The sequence below is a fragment of the Brachyhypopomus gauderio genome, chromosome 1 (assembly GCF_052324685.1).
Source record: "Brachyhypopomus gauderio isolate BG-103 chromosome 1, BGAUD_0.2, whole genome shotgun sequence".
Taxonomy (NCBI): domain Eukaryota; kingdom Metazoa; phylum Chordata; class Actinopteri; order Gymnotiformes; family Hypopomidae; genus Brachyhypopomus; species Brachyhypopomus gauderio.
This window is the reverse complement of record NC_135211.1, coordinates 7,473,593-7,492,547: the sequence shown is the minus strand read 5'-3', so window position 1 is coordinate 7,492,547 and position 18,955 is coordinate 7,473,593. Positions and strand designations below refer to the sequence as shown.

The 18,955-nt window shown below is 41.4% G+C and overlaps 2 protein-coding genes and 1 long non-coding RNA gene across 3 annotated transcripts in view; 1 reads left to right on the top strand and 2 right to left on the bottom strand.

Annotated features, from left to right (window-relative positions):
- LOC143475714 (cadherin-1-like) overlaps positions 1–18,955 on the bottom strand; it is a 121,673-nt gene that overhangs the window by 63,167 nt on the left and 39,551 nt on the right. The gene's annotated exons all lie outside the window — the stretch shown is intronic.
- On the bottom strand, positions 581–6,122 carry LOC143476309 (uncharacterized). Its single transcript, XR_013121268.1, has 3 exons — positions 5,958–6,122; positions 4,444–4,556; positions 581–847 (listed from the first exon to the last, which is right to left on the bottom strand). It is a non-coding gene; the product is annotated as an uncharacterized LOC143476309 (long non-coding RNA).
- LOC143476036 (uncharacterized) lies at positions 8,073–13,579 on the top strand. The gene is made up of 7 exons (XM_076974017.1): positions 8,073–8,255; positions 8,904–9,571; positions 9,718–9,763; positions 10,179–10,270; positions 10,569–10,675; positions 10,983–11,237; positions 13,077–13,579. Exons 1-6 carry the CDS (start codon positions 8,211–8,213, stop codon positions 11,057–11,059), a joined length of 1,035 nt encoding a protein of 344 aa, XP_076830132.1. The 5' UTR covers positions 8,073–8,210; the 3' UTR covers positions 11,060–11,237; positions 13,077–13,579.

The following is an 18,955-nucleotide window of genomic DNA, read 5'->3' as shown; positions in this document are numbered from 1 at the left end:
AGGTTACTGAGCTTGGAGGGGAGCATGGCAGATACAACAAACAAAGACCGACACGGGAGTAAAACACCACAGGGATTAAATACACTGAGACAGGGGAGGTTAACGAGACTCAGGTGCGGGCACTAAAGACAGGGGCGTGACAGACAGAAGGAGAAATCCTGGGAACGGGGAAGTTGGGCAGGGCCAGGTGTTACGACCCATTCTAGGCTATAGGCCACAACAGCGTCCAAGGTGACAAAAGTAATAATAACTTTAAATACCGAATAAAGACAGCACACATGGGTTCTACTTTAGCGTGATTGTATTAGACACTTTTTATATATTTATAGGCTTTAAGTCATTATAATCATATAAAAAGAAATACATATACCAAACAACTCTGGTATTGTTTTCAGGAGTGACATATGCCAACATAACAAACAAACCCCACACTAGAAAGGAAATACAGCTACATCTAATCCCAAACAAAAAAACACACAAATCAATCTCCCTACCAACAAACAAAGACAAAACCAACCCAAAACAACATGGCAGTCACTCCCTACTAACCAGAGGGGAGGGAGGAAAAGGAAGGAAAACACAGAACACCACATAACATATAACAATGAATACAACCAACCTTACTAAAACAGACACGCCAACAAGTCAGGCCAATACAACAGACAAGTCTGCACCATATATAAAGCGTGCCCCCAAGCTGCCACTACAGCTGCTGGCCTGTAGTAGCTGTCTCTGCTCCTGTCTGCTGTCCTTATATCCCCTTGGCCATCTTCTGGAGCGGAGCAGCATCCCAATTAGAAGAGGGATTTACAGAAATCCCGGTCTGGAACCTGGATCCACTTCAATCCTAAAACAGAGCATGCATGCATCCCAGCAGTAACATACATAACACCCCCACCCATAAGTGTGAACTCCCACTGTTCACAACCACAACACCAAAGGTCAACACCTGGACAAAGCGTCTGCCACCACGTTGTCCATACCCCTCTTATGCACAATCCTCAAATTAAAATCCTGCACAATGAGAGACCAGCGCATCAACCTCTGATTGGCATTGGCCATGCGCTGTAGAAAAACTAAAGGATTATGGTCTGTGAATACAGTAAGGGGTTCAGCACTGCCACCAATATAGACCTCAAAATGTTGGAGGGCTAATAGAAGCGCTAAAGCTTCCTTTTCTATGGTGCTATATGCCAACTGATGCTTGTTGAACTTGCGTGAAAAATAGCACAAAGGGTGATCCACACCTCTTCCATCTTCCTGTACTAGGACTGCACCAATGCCAGTGCCACTGGCGTCGACCTCAAGCTTAAAAGGACGATCATAATCAGGGGCAGCAAGAACCGGGGCGCTACGCAACAAAGACTTCACAGCTTCAAAAGAAGTCTGACAATCTGAGGACCAAATGAATGGAGTATCCTTCTTTAGCAAATTCGTTAAAGGTAGCACGACATCCGAGAAATTAGAACAAAAACAGCGATAATAACCTGCCATTCCCAAGAATCTCCGCAGGTGGCGCTTGGTCTCAGGTGGAGGAAATGCACATACAGCATCCACCTTAGCATTCAAGGGGCGAACTATACCACTGCCTACTACCTTGCCTAGGTAATTGATTTCACAATGACCGAACTCGCACTTCTCCAAGTTTAAAACTAGAGAGGCATCGCGTAGTTTCTGTAACACTGTATTTAAAACCTGAAGATGATGATTCCAAGTACGAGTGTAGATCACGACGTCGTCCAGATATACCTCGCAATTTTGTACATCACCTAGGACTATAGTCATTAACCGTTGAAATGTAGACGGAGTATTTCTGAGACCAAACGGCATGACTGTATATTGTAAAAAACAGTCAGGCGTAGCAAACACAGAAATCTCAGAGGCACGGGCTGTTAATGGGACTTGCCAATAACCTTTCAAAAGATCGAGTTTGGATACAAAGCGAGCGGAACCTATGCGATCTATGCAGTCCTCCATCCGCGGCATGGGATAGGAGTTCGGAATAGTGACTGCAATGACCTTACGATAGTCCGTACACAAACGAAACGTGCCATCGGGCTTAGGCACTAGGAGACAGGGCGAACACCATGGACTAACGCTGGGGATGGCAAAACCGTGTTCCAGTAGATAATCAGTTTCCTTCTTGAGTAGAGAACGTTTCAACGGATTTACCCGATAAGGATGCTGTTTGACAGGAACATGAGATTTAACAAGAATATCATGTTCAAGTACCGTTGAACGAGATGGAAAATCAGAAAACAACGTTGGGTAAGAATGTATTAACGCGATTAACTCAACTTGAGCATCAGAAGAAAGGTGTACCAATTTCTGAGGAAGGTTCTCTAGTGCCTGTGAGTTTGGCAGACGAGCACAAGGCAAACAATTACGACCGAGATGTAAATCGTCGCTCTCTGGTAAATACTCCTTCGCAACCACGGTAGTCAGGGCAATAGGACTAGACCTAGTCTCAAACTGAGGCACAATATCCGATGGTCGGTCTCGATCCACATAGGACTTCAATAGATTCACATGACACAAACGCGACTTGCGTCTTCGATCTGGCGTAGCCAATATGTAATTTGTGGGGGAAACTTTAGAAAGAACAGTATACGGGCCTGAAAATTTTGTACTAAGTGGAGATCCTGGAGTCGGTAAAAGAATAAGCACACGATCACCAGGAGTAAATGAGCGTACTACAGCATGCTGATCGTAACGCTTTTTCATGTCAGATTGCGTCGATATCAAGTTTTTACTGGCAACCTCGCGGACCGCACGCAATCGCCTTTGGAGATGTTCCACAAATTCACAACTGGGTCGAGTATTTTTGGTAATTGGAACAGACATCCAGCGCTCATACAAAAGTGCAAGCGGGCCACGAACTCTTTTGCCAAAAAGTAAGGTGTTTGGACTGTAGCCTGTTGACTCCTGCACAGCATCACGGATGGCAAATAACAAGAGGGGAACACCCTCATTCCAGTCCTTATCATGATCGTAGCAAAAGGTTCTCAACATGGTTTTAAAGGTTTGGTGGAACCTCTCCAATGCACCTTGGCTTTCAGGGTGATAAGCACTTGAAACCAGATGTTCAATTTTTAACTCCTGTACCACTTGTGCAAACAGCATAGACATAAAATTGGAACCCTGATCTGACTGTATGCTTTTTGGCATTCCAAAAGTTGTGCAAAACTTGATCAAAGCCTTAACTATATTTTTGGACTTTAAGGATCGCAAAGGGATAGCTTCTGGGAACCTTGTCGTCGCGCACATCAACATAAGAAGATACGCATTGCCGGAGCGTGTTTTTGGCAGGGGACCCACACAGTCAACCAATAACCGTTCAAACGGCTCCCCAACGACAGGTATAGGATATAACGGGGCCGAAGGAATCACCTGATTAGGTTTTCCTACCATCTGACAAGTATGACAGGATCTACAGAATTTTGCTACGTCCCCGTTTACCGATGGCCAAAAAAAATGCGATAACACACGTTTAGTTGTCTTTCGAATTCCCAAATGACCAGAGAGAGGATGTTCATGGGCCAACGATAATATATGTAACCGACATGATGTAGGAACAACAATCTGCTTTATCAAATCCCATGCATGACGTGCATTCGACGGAGACCAACTTCGCATTAGTATCTCGTCTTGTATAAAGTAGCATTGCTGTTGGTGTGAAGTTCCTGACTTTTTCTCAGCGATATCAAAGTACGGAGCCAGTGTTTTATCCAATCTCTGTTCCGCAATCAAAGAAGTCCGATCAGCACATACAACAGAAGTTATGGGAGAAACATTTGCCTTATCCATCTCTTTTGGTTTTGGTTTAGGTACAGAAGGTTCACCGATAAACGTATCGGATAGTGACACCATAGAACCATATTTGCGTGCTTGAGCACGAGTCATAACACACGCCGTATATATGGTAGCTGAATCAGGTTTCTCGTTCTCAGACAATTTCTCCAAAGGACAATCTACTACCACAGGTACCGAAAAAAATTTACCGCCTGCAATGTCATTACCAAGAATAAACGATACCCCATTAACAGGCAAAGCCAAACTAACAGCCACTCGTACCGTCTCAACAGTCCCATTCATGTGAAGTTGAATCTTGTGCAACGGCATTTTAACCACTCCCAAGTCGATACCCTGGATTAACACATCCTGGCCACTATACGAACCCTCTGACAAAGGCAACACCGTGTCTAACATAAGAGACACCGCTGCACCCGTGTCACGTAAGCCAGTGATAACACATTCCGAATCTGACTCATCCAACGAAACTGCACAGTCAAACAAGAACGGTTGAAACACAGCGTCCGTGCAAGACACCGAAACCTGGGCACTTACACAATGCACCTTTTTTTATGGGACGTGCATTTTTCTTTTTAAGCGTAGGACAATTTGATATGATATGTCCTCGAACGTGACAATAGAAACACTCACGTGGGTCCTCCAAAGTAGAGGTAGTGGTCACTTCAGCCAAACCAGGAGTCACTGAACTCTTTGAGCGGGGAGAACGCGGAACACCACGAGAAACGGGTGTAAGAAACGCCGTCCTGTGTGTTAAAACAAACTCATCAGCACATATAGCGGCAGAGGACAATGTATTTACTTTGTGTTCATTCAGATACATCACAACATTGTCGGGTACACACTTCTTAAACTCCTCCAGTAAAACCAGCTCCTTAAGCTGTTCCAGAGAAGATACATCACAAGCTGCACACCACTTATCAAAAGACACCGTTTTCTCCCTGGCGAATTCCACATAAGTCTGAGTATGGGTTTTCTTTAACTGCCGAAAATTCTGCCGGTAGGCTTCAGGCACAAGCTCATATGCCCGAAGCACAGCAGACTTCACCATATCATAATTCAAACTCTGTTCTAGAGAAAGTGAGGAACAAACGTCTTGAGCTTTTCCCACCAGTTTGCATTGCAATAACAAAGGCCACATCGGGGGGCGTGGCCACCGCAGCGCAGTCATCGGGGGGCGTGGCCACCGCAGCGCAATCATCGGGGGGCGTGGCCACCGCAGCGCAGTCATCGGGGGCAGGGGTCCTGGACCTGTCTTTGACCAACAGGTCGGCAGGTATTCCCCGTTTAGGTTGTGGAGCAGACCTGCTTGTCTCCCTACCAAACCTATCAAGCAGTAACTGACAAAATCCCTCAACCGTCCATGCGTCTGTAACGCGGCGCGCCAGGATAATGTTCGCCCATTCTAGGGCTTTACCTCTCAGCAGAGACCTTAAAAACAGCACCAGTATCCCTTCCGGAGGTGTGGGAATCGTGAGGAACTGAACATAGGCTTTACTCTGGAATACGAATACCCTGACATGCCCGTTCTCGCCATCATATTCCTCCGGACAGAGGCATAAGGAGGGTAGCGCTACAGGCTTACCCGTAGAGTCTCTGATGAGCATACACTGGACAGAGTCTAATTGTTCCTTGAACGAGTCCATGTTAAACGGCGCAATAGGTAGGACTAAAGCTTTCGAATCCTGCTGCGTCATGTCAACAGGGTCGGTCTTTCTGTAACGTTTCTGAACAGCGGGAGTGACGCAATTGCAGGATTTTGAATATTTATTGTACATAAGGTAACAGAACACTAAACCACACCACAACAGACAGAAAGGGACTATGCTAAACACAGGGGGGAAGACACTACTAAACGGGTAAGCAATACAACTTAAAAACCAGACTATACACGAGAACATAACTCAACAGGCCAGGCAAACATGATGAGAGGGGATACACAAATAAGGCACGAATACTAGGGGGTGACTAGTAACAAGTAACACCAAACCATGAACTAACAGACAACGAGCGAACTAACAACAAACACCCACTAACGACAAGAAACACAATACAATGGAAGATCAAACTAACAAGAAACAACTAGCTGAATAGGCAAAGAGACCAGAGAATCACAACAGGAAAGACAAAGACAGAACTAACCATACCGGCACATGAGGAAACGAAGGGAAGACACAGGTTACTGAGCTTGGAGGGGAGCATGGCAGATACAACAAACAAAGACCGACACGGGAGTAAAACACCACGGGGATTAAATACACTGAGACAGGGGAGGTTAACGAGACTCAGGTGCGGGCACTAAAGACAGGGGCGTGACAGACAGAAGGAGAAATCCTGGGAACGGGGAAGTTGGGCAGGGCCAGGGAGGAGGGAGGGGCTGGATGTGACAGTATCGATATTGGATTTTCACTAGGACTTCACTTTGTTGGCATTAGTGTGTACAGTACACCCCTTTACAGTGGGGACATATGGAAGTGAAGCAAGGCGAAACTCAGTGTTCTGAAGGTGAATATCTACCAGTCTACTACTCACCTTGAAGATAACTATAGGTTATTATGACACATGAATCTGCTGTGTATTGTGACTGGGCCACTGTACAGCCCTCCCCTGAGTCTAGCTCGGCTATTGGACACTTGCTTATGGGGGCTCGTCCGGGATCTTTGCATGAATATGCATGTCCCCACCCATGGTGTGATGTTAGGTGAGTTGTTTGGTTTAGGCGCTGGTTTGAGTGTAGATAAAAATGTGGTGTGGTGTTTGGCTGCTGTTAGTGAGTAGGTATTTATATCTTGATATTTAGGCTTACTTTTGCTGTTGGGTAGGAATTAAAATGTCTCAGTTTCAGATAAATACATTTTTAGAGGCTCCTAGCTTGCCGTGTGCACATTTCATGCCCGAATGCATTGCCATGTGTATTTTATGTCGATGTTATGCGTGGTAGCACACCTGAACACAAGGTACGCAGATATGTGCGCATGCTGCAATATTGACACAACCGCGAGAAGCAATCTTCCAAACTTCCATGTTGAGCTCGTGGTAGAGTTAAACAATGGTGGAAAATATTAATGAGAGCCTGGTTGGCTATCTGCCCCTACATGATACCACCAGTATCTAATGTTGCCAATTTAGCTGATTTAGCGACTTTTGGCCATCTTTGGCGACTAAAACGTCATCTAGCAACTTAGCGGCTTTTTAGGTGAATCTGGCAACTTAAAAAAAAAACACATCTCTTGAGTGTCAAAATCATTGTTTTTCAATTTAACTTCAGCTCTGCACCACTACCAGAAGCTTATTTCATGGTTAAGCAGCACTGCACATTAGCCCCGATCTCGAAATTGTACCCTTTGGGATTATCAACATAGCCATGTAGACACATTTTCTTGAGATCAGTGAGTTGTGTGTGACATTATGACATCATAGTAACGTCATGATGTAATCTAGCAACTTTTCAGAGAGCCAATAGTGACTTTTGGTGATTTGTTTTTGGCAACACTACTAGTATCATGCATAGTGCTCTAATTGTTCTGCTTCAAGTATGTGCGGTTGCGCGCGTAAATTAAATCACACAGCTAGCATATCCTGGGCCTTAGGGCTTGCTGAAAGGACTTTCATTCAAAACCCTTGGTAAATCTGAGGCCCTTTGTAAGAACATTTGTACTCAGAGGGCTCTCTTAACAGTATGCTCTCCCATTAGGGCTCTCCCTAGGACCCCCACATATGGTGTTAAATTAGGGACAAATGTTTTGTTCATTTGAAAATGAGATCTGAAACTGAAAGTTACAGTGTTGAGCCTGAACATCGAAAAATACCACAATCGATTCAAAATAAAAATAAGTGAAGCAAATGTTTTTTCAGTTTAAATACAATTTTGATTCAATTCTGTATTTATTTTGAATAAATTATTTTTTTTTCAAGTTTCAGGTTGCTGTATATTTTGATATTTGAGGTTTAATGTATTTCAGATTTCAGACTTTTTTTTTCAGATTCAGATCTTATTTTTTTGAGTTTCGGATCTTTTTTTTCACTTTCACATTTTTTTTTCAAGTTTCGAAGCTGTTTTTTTCAGTTTCAGATCTTCTTTTCAGTTCAGACTTTTGGCCCCGATCTAACGTGAGGGGCGTGGTATTAACGGATAGGGGCGTGGCCAAACGAGTGACAGCACAGCAAATCATTCCTGAGAGCCTTCCACAATGTTGCCTGATCAAAAAATGACAGTCTTTTACACTTTATATTGAAATAAATGCAGCAATGAAAGAGTCCTGTTAAGCGAGACTGTCTGGAAAGGATTTATGTTAATAACTTAGATACACTGTGATGATTGTTCAGACTAATGTTTCCAGCTTTGCACCCAGCACTTCGCGCTCGTCACTGTTTTGAACGCAGCGCGGTGACTCCTCGCCATGGCGTCTGCTCCACCAGGACACGGTGCTGGATCCAGCACACAGGTAAAGTAGTGTTAGGTCATTTTTGAACAGACAATCTTAAAGTGATTTTGTGACATGCGGATATAAATAAAACACTTGCCAATGTAGGTTTGGATCGGGGAATTGGTGCCAAAGATAGAAATTAAGCATAGGGCTAGGCACTAACTTACTTCAGCCTGTTAGTTGCTAGTGTTCATGACTTCTACACTCCTTACACTTGTTCAGCGTACGTGTTTGCTTTTAATGTGTTGTGTTAGTTAGTAAACATTTTGTCTGCCAGAATGTCGACCGTAATTCAGCAGTCGCTGCAGCTGCACAGAGCCTAATAAGTGCGCTTTTGGTTTCTATGCATACCTGTTAAACGTTAATTCTGAGACAACACCAAACTCTTCAGAAGATGAGATGAGATTATATTATATAATGTAATGATATACACATCATACAGTGGGATGATTTTAAGAAGTATAACATACACAACACAATCTTCCCTCAACAGTACAGTTTTATTCTGGTACTCTGGTTCTGAGCAAGTTATGTTATGGTCAGTGTCTTTCACGTTTACCCACTTTGCATATATAATAAGTAATAACTTAGCTTGTTGCTTCTAATGTGTTTGATATTTTTTGTTTCAAACCAGTACAATAATGTACAATTCTGTTTTTGTTGTAGATGCAGTTGAAAAGGGACTTTTTTCAGAGACTACTGACTAATGTTTCCCGGGTCATGCAAAGACTGCCCCTAGATTTGGATTATTTACAGTTTGTCATCAACCAGGAGATGATTATTTTTAGATCGTTGTTGGGCCAGGTTGAGATGCCAGAGGATATTGTAAGTTCTTTGACTGAGCTGTCAATGCTTCTCAGTGTAATGGACAATGGTAATCAGGTCCCTCAAGTGCCAGTGTTGCAAGGACATATGGGTCGGCCAAAATATTGTGTACCTCCTCAGCAACTAAAACACCTAGTACAGATATCCCTCCCAGTGTGGCACATCGCAGAACTTCTGGGTGTATCTAAAAAGACACTGAAACGGCGGATGGATGAGAATGGCCTTTCCGTAAAGCAAACGTACAGTGATCTTACCGATGAACAACTAGACAGTTTGGTGAGGTCAGTCAAGGCCAGGTCACCACATGTTGGTTACAGAATGATGAAGGGTATCTTGCAGGCCATGGGTCACCGTATCCAGTGGAAAAGGGTGTTTTCATGCATGCATCGTGTAGACCCTGTTGGTGTACTATCAAGAATGACTAGGATGGGATGTGTTGCAAGAAGGACATATTCTGTTCAGGGTCCACTGCACTTGGTGCATATCCACACAAATCATAAACTGATCAGGTAATGTACACAGTTGGATGTTTAGATTCTGTTTACATGTGTAAAATGTTGGTTAAATACAGGACGTCAATACATTTCACATTTTCTCAACATTCTTGTTTTGCATCAGAAACAAAATTACACAGATTTTTTTTATGGTTCAACAGATATGGTCTTGTCATTTTTGGAGGGATTGATGGCTTCTCAAGAAAGGTTAATTTTATATGTATATATTTATTTATCAAATTTATCAACCATTACTAGTAGATCCACCAATCAAGATTTTATGGAAACATATATCACATTCTGTTCACATTGTGTACCATGAGTTACACTTATTTATTTTGATTTATTTTACAGTTGATTAAGCAAGTCTTGTTACAAAATTATGCTCTCATAAATTGTGATAATTTTGCTTTCAGTATTTACTGACATTTCAAGACTTTTTAAATTTTACTTAAGAAGAGTAATAAAATGGAGTTATAAATTACATTTGTAATATTTTTACCATAGTATTTCTACTTTGTCAAGTACATGGTTTGTTTTCACCACTGATTTTGTACATATAGAATTACAGGGCTGAAATTGGTTTTTATTTTTCACTGAATTATTAAGTTTTCTATTTCAGATCATGTACCTAAGTGCTGCGAATAATAACAAAGCATCCACAGCTCTTGCTTTCTTCTTGGAGGCAGTACAAAAATATGGCTTTCCATTAAGGTAAGATGACGTACGGTGGCATGCAAAAGTTCCTCAATAATTACTGGTAACATGAACTGTTAAGCAAGTTGAAAATAAAGTTCTCAAAACAGGCATGCACATTTAAGGTTAGGTAATTAACAGGTACACCTTTTTTAAATAAAATTGTACAGAACCAAATTAATGCCTTAAGACTTTAATGCCTTTTTGAGAATTTCATCTTCAAAATTCTGAGTCAGTCATTTTGCATGAGTTGCGTTGAGCAACTTAAGCAATTGGCTCATATATATATAATTCTCCAAAAACAATGTATTTTTAGAGTAAGAGGAGACCAAGGAGTGGAAAATGTTGAAATAGCAAGAACCATGTTTACCGTTAGGGGATGTGGACGAGGAAGTTTTCTGGCTGGAGTGTGCACAATCAGAGGTTTGTATGCAATGTGTGGTAACTTATTCATTAATTCATACATGTAATTATTTTAAACGTTAATAATTGTATGTAATCTAGGTAATTGTCTCACATAATAAAAGCAATGCATGTTAAATGATATTAGATTACATTAAATTATTTAAACTTCTATTTAGAATGCAGAAAGTAAATTAAACATTTGTATTTTTTTTACTCATTTGTTTATATAATTATACCAATACCCTACATACTAGAGTCAGCCCTTTGAAAAGCTCTACTCTATGTAAATTTGAGGGGGAATCATATGTTCGTTTTTTCCTAACAGAATTGAACGTTGTGGCGAGATGTTTGGATGTCTGTTTCAAATATGCACTACGAGGTTCTTCACAGCCTGGAGGATGAAGGCATTCAACTGTTTTGTGCACAGCATGTATTTCTTCCACGTCTGCAGAGGGATCTTGATGTTTTCAGGGTGGGTTGGGATAATCACCCTCTGAGAACAGAGCAAAACCTGTCCCCTCAACATCTGTGGATCATGGAACTTCTCCAGAATCCAGTTGCTGCTCCAGAATTGGCAGAGGTGTGTGTGTGTGTGTATGTGTGTATATATATATATATATATATATATATATATATATATATATATATATATTAGTGGTGGGACTTTAACGCGTTAATTTCGATTAATTAATTACAGGAAAATTAACGCACTAAAAAAATTAACGCATTTAACGGACGAGACACTTTTGCACGGTGGAAGGTTTCTCAGTGCGCGAGTTCCGGGCATACAGATTATGGACACACAATAAGATGATCATGATGGAGATGACTGAAGAGGCTACGCTGGTGGATGGGAAATTTAAATATAATAAACTTTCAGATGGAAGTACAAACAAAAATGGTGTTATTTACACTTTATGTAGGAAGGAGTTCGCTTATCACAGGAGCACTTCCACCCTTCGTTACCACCTCAACGCAAAACATGTTGCGGCTAAAGCTGGGCGTACACTGTGCGATATTTTAAATCGTGTACTCAGCTCCAGCTCAAACTGTACGACTAAATCGCAGGGAGGGTCGGCTCGTGGAGCTGCTTCAACAGTGCGATACTCTCACGAGGAGCGATTTGAATTTCAAACATGTTTGATGTTCTTGCGACGCTGCGATTTCTGATCGGGAGTTGGTGAGGATCGTTTCTGTTGGATCGTTCCTCGTTTACCTGTGTAAACTATACGATGCACGACACGCGATTGAGCCGAAACGAGTGAAAAATCGGCTGAAAATGGGCCAAAAATCGCACAGTGTACGCCCAGCTTAACGCGCAGGTCAGTAATGATAACTTAGCTGCTAAATGTATTCCTAGTACGATAGGGTGACCAAACGTCCGTAATTCACATCCTGTGAGGAAACGTCCTGGTTTTTAAATGACCTTCATTGGACCATTAAGACTGGATTAAACTTTCGCGAATGGCCGTAGCGCGCGACTCCGCACGCGTATATACATGATGCGTCACATTATTTGTGTTGTCCGCTCTCTGTGGTCGAAGATAAATGCTTACAAGAAGCGCTGCGAATTGCGTCAACTGATGCAAGTTACGAACTACCGTCCAGGGGTGAGTTTCCCAAAACGTTCTTAGCGCCAAGTACTTCTTAACCTCGTACGTAAGAACGAGGTGACGAAGTACTTGGCACTAAGAACGTTTTGGGAAACTCACCCCAGAAAGACAATGTCGAAGAAAATCCAGCAGCTGTATGATGAGGAAAGAATTAAAACAGGTTATTGTGAAGAGTGCCACAAATGTGGCTCTGACTGGGGATCACTGGACCTCTGTTAGCAACAAGAATGATCTTGGTGTGACAGCTCATATTATAGATGATGAATCTATAGATGATGAAGATCCAGTCATTTGCTTTGAGCATGCAGAAGACCACTTCTAGGCACTATGAAGATGCCTATGGCAGAGGCCTGGGAAATTAAAGAAAGTCTACCATCTAAAATGGTATTAAAAAACATCTTCTGATTTACTTCAATTCTTCCAATATCCTGAGCAAAACTCCCTAAATTAAACAACATTTTTGGTCAGAATTTCCAATGTTCTGAACTGTTTTCTGCACACTACACATATATTGGTCTTCGTAGTAGACTGGTGGAAAAATAAACAAGATGTTGAAGTTTATGATTATGTTCATTGATTCATTCATCATTCAAACTTAAATTAATATTTCTCATGTTAAATACTGAAATGCGATTAATTTCGATTAATTAATTACAAAGCTTTCGATTAATTTGATTAATTTTTTTTAATCGCGTCCCACCCCTAATATATATATATATGAGAAACAAAATAATCTCAAGAACTTTGTAGTTTATTGTCCCCTGGTTTGTGTCTGCCTTTGTCTCCTTCTGTCACATTTTATGTAGGAAATCGAGGATACAGATCTTGAGCCAGATGAGAACAGTTCTGGAGTGATTCTTCCACCCATTGAGTGTCCCCTATCTGAGCAGGATATGGCAGGCCTTAGGGCCACTATTGATCCTACCAGACCATCAGAATCCTACGGTCGGGACATTTATTTAGCTGTACTGAACTATATACTAAGCCATGGATCCTAGATGCCAACACTGGGTTTTAGGTTTTAAGACTTTTACTAAACATAGCACAAAAGCTATAATAATTGACAACACATTGTCTTTCTTGTAAAACAATGCTTCTTGCCATTAAATCATATACCACTAGAAAGTGTTAATTTCCACATTTGTGAGGAACATGTATTTAAAATGGAAATTAAGACTTTATAACGATATACGATTTATTGCCAGGAAACATTAACAAAGAAATAATTTTGAAACACTCAATCTGCTGAGTAGAGTATCAAAAAGGAGATGAGACAATCAGCCAAAAATGTATTATAGAAATACTTTAATGTTTGTTTTTTATGACCAGCTGTACTGCTAATAAAACAAGATTTTTTAATCTTTTACTTAACTACTTCCTCTTTTCTTTTTCAAAGATCCTCAAACATTATTAAACATTAAGAAAGATTTCTATTACAACAGATTAAAACTTCAGCAGCCTGTGCGAAACATTTAGGCTTTAACATTGAACAGGTATGGTTATTTACATTTGTTTACACCATGTTAAATTCCTGGCCTAGATAAAAAGCCTCCATTAGAACACTTTTGAATTGATCGTAGGATCTCATGTGTCTTACAGGTAGCACAATGGTCTTGGCACATGCTGAAACAACAGGGTAACACACTGTGTGATGCCCAAATTCTGCACTGCAATCATGATTAAATTTAATAGTTACAAATGTCCTTCTTTTCTGAAAGAAGTAGTGGAATGTGACCTTGGCCTGTGAGCCACTGCAGAAAGCTGGCAGGTGTGATTGATTGTTGACAGTCCACATGCCCCTGATCATCAGCTACGAAGCAAAAAGAAACATGACAATACAACTCATTACACTGCAATCCATAAACTTTTTTTATATTATTAACTTCTTACTACATACCCTGAAGATATAGGCTGCTTTTAAAAGTGTAAAGGTTTTCATTAGTAACTAAAGAAAGGTTTGTTTAAATGATCAGGGACTTGCTAACAAAACAGTACCTGGGAAATCTGGCATAAAATCATAAAACATGATACATCAGGGTTTTTAGTTTGGTGTTGTCTCAGAATTAACGTTTAACAGGTATGCATAGAAACCAAAAGCGCACTTATTAGGCTCTGTGCAGCTGCAGCGACTGCTGAATTACGGTCGACATTCTGGCAGACAAAATGTTTACTAACTAACACAACACATTAAAAGCAAACACGTACGCTGAACAAGTGTAAGGAGTGTAGAAGTCATGAACACTAGCAACTAACAGGCTGAAGTAAGTTAGTGCCTAGCCCTATGCTTAATTTCTATCTTTGGCACCAATTCCCCGATCCAAACCTACATTGGCAAGTGTTTTATTTATATCCGCATGTCACAAAATCACTTTAAGATTGTCTGTTCAAAAATGACCTAACACTACTTTACCTGTGTGCTGGATCCAGCACCGTGTCCTGGTGGAGCAGACGCCATGGCGAGGAGTCACCGCGCTGCGTTCAAAACAGTGACGAGCACGAAGTGCTGGGTGCAAAGCTGGAAACATTAGTCTGAACAATCATCACAGTGTATCTAAGTTATTAACATAAATCCTTTCCAGACAGTCTCGCTTAACAGGACTCTTTCATTGCTGCATTTATTTCAATATAAAGTGTAAAAGACTGTCATTTTTTGATCAGGCAACATTGTGGAAGGCTCTCAGGAATGATTTGCTGTGCTGTCACTCGTTTGGACACGCCCCTATCCGTTAATACCACGCCCCTCACGTTAGATCGGGGCCAAAAGTCTGAACTGAAAAGAAGATCTGAAACTGAAAAAAACAGCTTCGAAACTTGAAAAAAAAATGTGAAAGTGAAAAAAAAGATCCGAAACTCAAAAAAATAAGATCTGAATCTGAAAAAAAAGTCTGAAATCTGAAATACATTAAACCTCAAATATCAAAATATACAGCAACCTGAAACTTGAAAAAAAAATAATTTATTCAAAATAAATACAGAATTGAATCAAAATTGTATTTAAACTGAAAAAACATTTGCTTCACTTATTTTTATTTTGAATCGATTGTGGTATTTTTCGATGTTCAGGCTCAACACTGTAACTTTCAGTTTCAGATCTCATTTTCAAATGAACAAAACATTTGTCCCTAATTTAACACCATACCCACATAGTCAGAAGTTGCGACCCTTAGCAGGGGCTTTCATAATCATAGGGCCCTCTGAAAGCATTCTGCTCTACTTCCTTAAACCCCTAGTTGATAAACGTTAGGGCTCCCTTAAGAGTATTCACGAGAGGCACTACAGCAGGGCCAGCCCAGGGGCCCTCTGACTGCCGTACCCCATGGCCCAGGGGCCCTCTGATTGCCATCCCCATGGCCCAGGGGCCCTCTGATTGTCATCCCCCGTGACCCAGGGGCCCTGGGATTGCCATCCCCGTGGCGCAGGGGCCCTGTGATTGCTGTCCCCCGTGGCCCAGGGGCCCTCTGATTGCTGTCCCCCGTGGCCCAGGGGCCCTCTGATTGCCATACCCCAAAAGCCCTCTGGCCAGGGGCCCTCTGGGGGATGGCAATCACAGGGACCCTGGGCTATGATTGCTGTCCCTGTCCCCCCCGCCCAATTCACATCACCTTTCTTTCTTGGTTCTCTTCCCCACTTGTAGCTAGACATACCACTAGAAATTTTTAAATTTTTTATTCATTTGTAGTTCAAAACATATTTGGGTTTTTTTTCTTCACTTTTTGCCACTCCAAAAATGTTTTTGTCTCTCCTTCGTCTCCTGGCCCCTCTTTAAACTATACAGCAGTAAAACATTATGTGTGCTTGTAGCTTTCTTAGAAAATTAGTTTTAATATCCAGGCATGCAGGAGTGTGACATTTTATACCATCTATGGCTATGTGACACCATCCTTTAACTTTTGGTCTTTTTTGTGCACTACTTCATATAGCAGAGGATTCGGGTTTCTTGCTATCTCAACCCAAACAACCCTCGTCTAACTATTTACTCTAACTAAAATAATATTCTTCTGTGCAAGAATGGTATTAACAAGAGTAATGATGAAAAAACACACATACTGAAAGGCTAAATGTTCATTGTAGCATGCAACATAAAATATTGTCATAAAATGTTTATATTTGTTCATAAAGAACATGCATTAGAGACCAGTAGCTTACCTGCAGACACAGTTGATGAGATAGTTGAATCTGTGCCAACACCCACTCCACTTGAACCTGAGTGAGATGCATGTATGCCTTGGGAGGACCTTACTGTTCTCTGCAGGCCAATCAGACATTACTAATCATCTCCTGCTACAACCTCAAGCTGTTTCCTTTGCCCTCATTTTCATTTTCCAGTGCTCCAGTCAACCCAAAGATTGTGTTCAGTCAGACCCATTCAAAGTAGAATTTTATTCAATTTTATAGATGCTTCGGCATGGGATCACTCACAGAAATAACCGTACACAACATGAATGCCGCCATCAATGCAATGTGAAATAGGACAGATGTCAGGAAGACACTTTATGGCAGGGGTGGGCAATTAATTTTTACAAGGGGCCACATGAGAAACCTGAATTGTGTCAGAGGGCCACTCAAACAAAAATGACGTCATTACGGTGGCCCCGCCCACCTCGCACGAACTTCCGCAAACGGTGGAGGCATTTATACTTGCCGCTTCACATTCTGTGTAGTGTTCTCCGAAACGATGTGTGTTAGTATAAAGAAACACCCCTCAAAAACAATGGAAGGAACATTTACCTGACCAATTTTAATGTTGCTTTTTGTTTCAGATTTGAAAAGTGCTGGAATTTAGGCTAAATACTTGAAAATGTTTGAAATTGTAACTACTTCGTTTCACAACAAATAGCCATCTGAATTAACAGTTTTCTTGTATTACATTAACAAATACGAGCCTCTTGTAATTCCAGGATGAAACATGAGAGAACGTGAAGACTTTAAACAACCATTAAATAATGTGATAAAAAAGTAAATATTTAACTTAATTAAGTTTAACGTGCTGGGAAATATTGAAATGGACCTTGAAAGTGACGTACAAATGCTTTAATTCCACCTTGTAAAGGTGTATGAACCCTGCAAACATGACTTTGTCCATCACGCTGAGGCGCGGAGTGCGAAGCGAAGTTACAAAATTCGAGAGGTGCACAACCTCGCAAATCAACAGCGTGCGAGGCCCTCGCACACGGGCAGAGCCACCGCGATTACATCATTTTCGCCGCGCGGACCCCCGCGCTGCTCGCACCGCGTCAAGTATAAACCAGGCATAAACCTAGCTTTAAAGCACTTCTACGGCACTTTCAAGGTCTATTTCAATATTTCCCAGCTGACTCAGGTTCTCTCTAAGCTCGGTTTCTGGAACGGAAAACCCTGAATTTTCGTTAACTCTGAGTTTACTTACCCGGTTTCTTCACTGAATCCGCTTTCTGGAATACCTCCTGTTCAGTCAGCTATTTGTTGTGAATCGAAATACAGTTACAATTTCAAGCATTTTCAAGTACATTAGCCAACATTCCAACATTTTCAAACCTGGAACACAACTCACAATTATAATTTGTCACGTAAATGTTCCGCCGTTCGTGGAGGTTCGTGCGAGGGGTGCGGAGTCGCACGCTACGTTCACTCGCGAAAGTATAAATTTTGCCTTAACTTGTCACTGATCACCTACAGTGTTTCTTGCACAGCTCACACACAAGCACGTACATCCACACGGAATTAACAAAAACGTAGCGCTTTCAAAATAAAAGCGTCACAGTTGTATTGCACGCACGACATAGATATTTGTTAAATTTATGATTGGCCTCTCGCGGGCCGGACAGGGACGCACAATGGGCCGGATGTGGCCCGCGGGCCGTAGTTTGCCCAGGTCTGCTTTATGGTCATGCTAAATAATTAACCATCATTTGAGATCTTACACCCAACAATGTAAATATCTCAAATTGTATAAAATCTCCTCAAACATAGCATTGCTTCTCTCAGAATTCTGAGGGTGTTTTTGTCCAATATGATTGCTGACACACAAACCTTGGCTACAACACCAATATAATTGTATTAGTTAATATGTATTAGATTTCAGTGTTTTAGTGTTTCATGGTGTGGGCAGCAGACATCTTACAAGTCCTGTTGATTATTTTACTCCATGGAGCAAAACATTTCATAGGAATCCAGGTGCAGTCAGTGGGAGAAATGCTGTTTACAGTGTGTGAAGTTAACACAAACAGGTTTCTGCAAAGCAGATTAAGACAGATCAATTGCAGAGCATGTTTTTTAACACACCACTTGCAGAATACGTTTTTCCTCCCACCCCGTCTTCTGTAGGTTTGTTACTGCTCAGATGCAGCATAGAACACTCAAGGTACTTGACTGAACACGTACAAACAGCTTTGGATTCAGACATTATCCTGTGATGAGATTCCTTCCTTTGGAAGGGATAAAAAAAGAGTAAAATTGCAGCATACAGGGGGGTGTCACATGATCAGCTAGGAGATGGCTGCTTGAAACTTGGCTCTGCTCCTATAAGTTTTTAAACTGGTGTTTTTCTCCGGAAGAGATCACATATTTCTTAAAAACTGACGCCTGATCATGTCAAAAGATAGGAGTGAGAAAGACTTTTCCATTTTCTCTTCGTCTCGTCCTCTAAGACAAAAGAAAAAAGAAGCTGCAGACGAACTAGCTACGCAAGCTAACATGGATGCTAGCG

Coding starts and splice junctions, on each gene's coding strand:
- LOC143476036 (XM_076974017.1), top strand. CDS start 8,211: ATGGCGTCTGCTCCACCAGGACACGGTGCTGGATCCAGCACACAG. Junction 9,764..10,178: donor TTGATGGCTTCTCAAGAAAG/GTTAATTTTATA, acceptor TTTCTATTTCAG/ATCATGTACCTAAGTGCTGC. Junction 10,271..10,568: donor AAATATGGCTTTCCATTAAG/GTAAGATGACGT, acceptor ATGTATTTTTAG/AGTAAGAGGAGACCAAGGAG.